Raw genomic sequence first — 2528 nt, forward strand, 5'->3', positions numbered from 1 at the left:
TGAGCCAACTGTCAATCAGGTGGAATTTCATCCACATTTTCAACGGAAGGAGCTTCGTGAATTCTGTCAAAAGAACGGAATTCTTTTTCAGGTACTAGTGTATTAAAAATATATATACCGTAACCACTCTAATAGAAGGCCACATTATACTCGCAACTTTGATACTAAATATCTCGTTCCTGTAAAAGATATAAAAATGTGCTCAACTGACAAACTCTTCGTCGTAATATGAACAAAATTTTATCAGTTAACATAATTTGGTTATCTCTCATAGGAACAGAGATAATTGAGCTCAAAGTGCAAGTACAGGTGACCCAGAGTGTTTACGGTATGTAAGATAATTTTAAGGCATTCTCTCCATTCGGGCGTGGGAATAGTGCTCTATTGAATGACCAAATTATGACTGGTATTGCTGAAAAACATCATACGACTGTTTCGGTGAGCTAGAATCTGAAAGTTTTAACAACTGAAAAAATCATTCCAGTCTGTCATTCTAACATGGATCGTGCAAAGTGGAAACGGTGTCGCCGTGAAATCAAAGAGCATTGAGAGAGTTTCCGAAAACTTCAAGGTACCGTATACCATACAAAAATTGAACCTAAAATTATTGTTGTTTTTCCAGTCCACTACTCTTCAACTCACGGACGAAGAAATGGTGAAGATCAAAGAGTTGGATTTGAGCACTCCATACGTTGAAGACAGAGGATGGGAAGTCGTCTGAATGATTCAAAAGATTTCACTGTATATAACTTCCATATATTGTAATTTTGTAAAAATCTCACAAACTCATTATATCTATTTAATAAAGAAATATCTAGTCCTAATGTGTTCTGCTCAAGCACTTTGACGAAATATCGAAAATTAATCCGCAAATAAGAGAGAAGACGTCTCGAATTCGATCCTTGCCTAAGGATCAATTATGAGCCGTTTTCCCAAGAATTGAAATTGGATACAACCAAATGAACTTCAAAAGCGATTTTCATATCTGAACTCTCTAGCATTTTTTTCTTCCACTTCATTCAATAATTCCGTTGCAATTTCCTACGATTATCCCTCATTTTTGTGTGTTACAACAGCTGACCAAATACAACCGGAAAAAGAGCAAAAATGTGTTTATTTCGAGAAGCGAATGTTCTTTTTGTTCTTCACGGAAAAAGCGTCTCCTCATTTTTGCTCATAACTCGTCGTCGTCCACCAATTTTCCGTCTTGGTACACCCAGAAAATGGACCAAAGAGTAGGCGGAGTGATCGAAAATTACTTTATTCCATTGTTCTTTTTTGTGTGCAGATCCTACAATTTTTGGTGCCGGAGAATACCTGAAGAAATTTCAGTTTTAGAAAATGGGTTGCGAAGAACGGAAGTGACTAGTGGAAAACAGGGAAAAACTTTTTAGAGAATCGCACGGATCACAAATGCCCACAAGCTCTAAATTAGTCTCATCATGAATTCTTCCTTTTCCAAGATTTCTTGTATGTCACATGTGACATCATTAACATTGTGACAGAACTGTTACAGTAATTTTTTGAATCACAAGTTACCGTAAAACCTGTATAGAATGGCCTGATTTACAGTTTTATTTAGAGCCAATTTTTCTCGGTTTTCGTCAAAGATATGAAAAAGTTGTCAGCTGAAAAATTGTTTACCATATTGACATAAATGTTTGGTCCGTTGACCACTTTTTCATATCTTTCACAGGAGTTAAGATAAATAGAGTTGGCGGTTGTGATGACCTTCTATCAGATTGTTTACGGTATCTACTAAATCTACAACATCATCAGAAACAGCAAAGAATGACCATTTGCAAAGAATGACCAGGGCTGCTTTTCCGGGACTTGCGATCAACTGAAGTCTATGGAATCCATTTTTCTATTAAAGATTTCAATCTCAAATGATTTTCGTACAGTTATTTTTAGTGTGAGTAAATGTTTTCGAATAACAAGTTAGTTCTTAATTCGGTTATTTTGAAAATAGCCCAGATGGTATTTAACTCTGCTGTTTTTGACAAGTTAAATTTAGAAACCTACAGTATATGTGTGCTTTGTGCTCAAATATATCTTCTCCTTCGAGAGATTTTTAAAATTTGTCAGCTGATAACATTTTGTCGAAGTGTCATCAACACTTTTATAATCATACTTGTGGAAAAGATGGCCGGGCCATGGCCGGGCTGAGATTTTTCTGAAAGCGGGCCGGGCCGGAAAAAAATTACACATGGCCGGCCCGCTTTTTGAAAACTTCGAAATTTTAGAGCAAATCATCATTTTTCAAGATGGCTTTTCTCCTTAATAAATAAAAATTTACACCAGAAGACGATTCTGTCGAAAAAAAAAACTGTTTTGAGGTCGTGTTTAGAAAAAAATGTCATCCTTGGCTTAATGACGTTTGATTTGTTTGCTGAAAATTCAATTGAATTGACTTTTTCGGGTGGTTGTATGCATTTGGATTAATATTTGTGCTATTAAAAATATATTGGCACATTTGAAAAGTAACATTTTCGAAAAGTTGTCCTAGGCGGGCCTAGCGAAGCCGG

General features: G+C 35.9%; 1 protein-coding gene across 1 annotated transcript; it reads left to right on the plus strand.

Moving 5' to 3' along the window:
• Positions 1-399: 399 nt before the first annotated feature.
• Positions 400-721, plus strand: CBG05425 (the record flags this gene model as incomplete). The annotated part of the gene is made up of 2 exons (XM_045235413.1): positions 400-438; positions 485-721. 2 exons carry the CDS (start codon positions 400-402, stop codon positions 719-721), a joined length of 276 nt encoding a protein of 91 aa, XP_045092936.1.
• Positions 722-2528: the final 1807 nt, after the last annotated feature.

This window comes from Caenorhabditis briggsae (genome assembly GCF_000004555.2).
Source record: "Caenorhabditis briggsae complete genome, chrIV, whole genome shotgun sequence".
NCBI lineage: Eukaryota > Metazoa > Nematoda > Chromadorea > Rhabditida > Rhabditidae > Caenorhabditis > Caenorhabditis briggsae.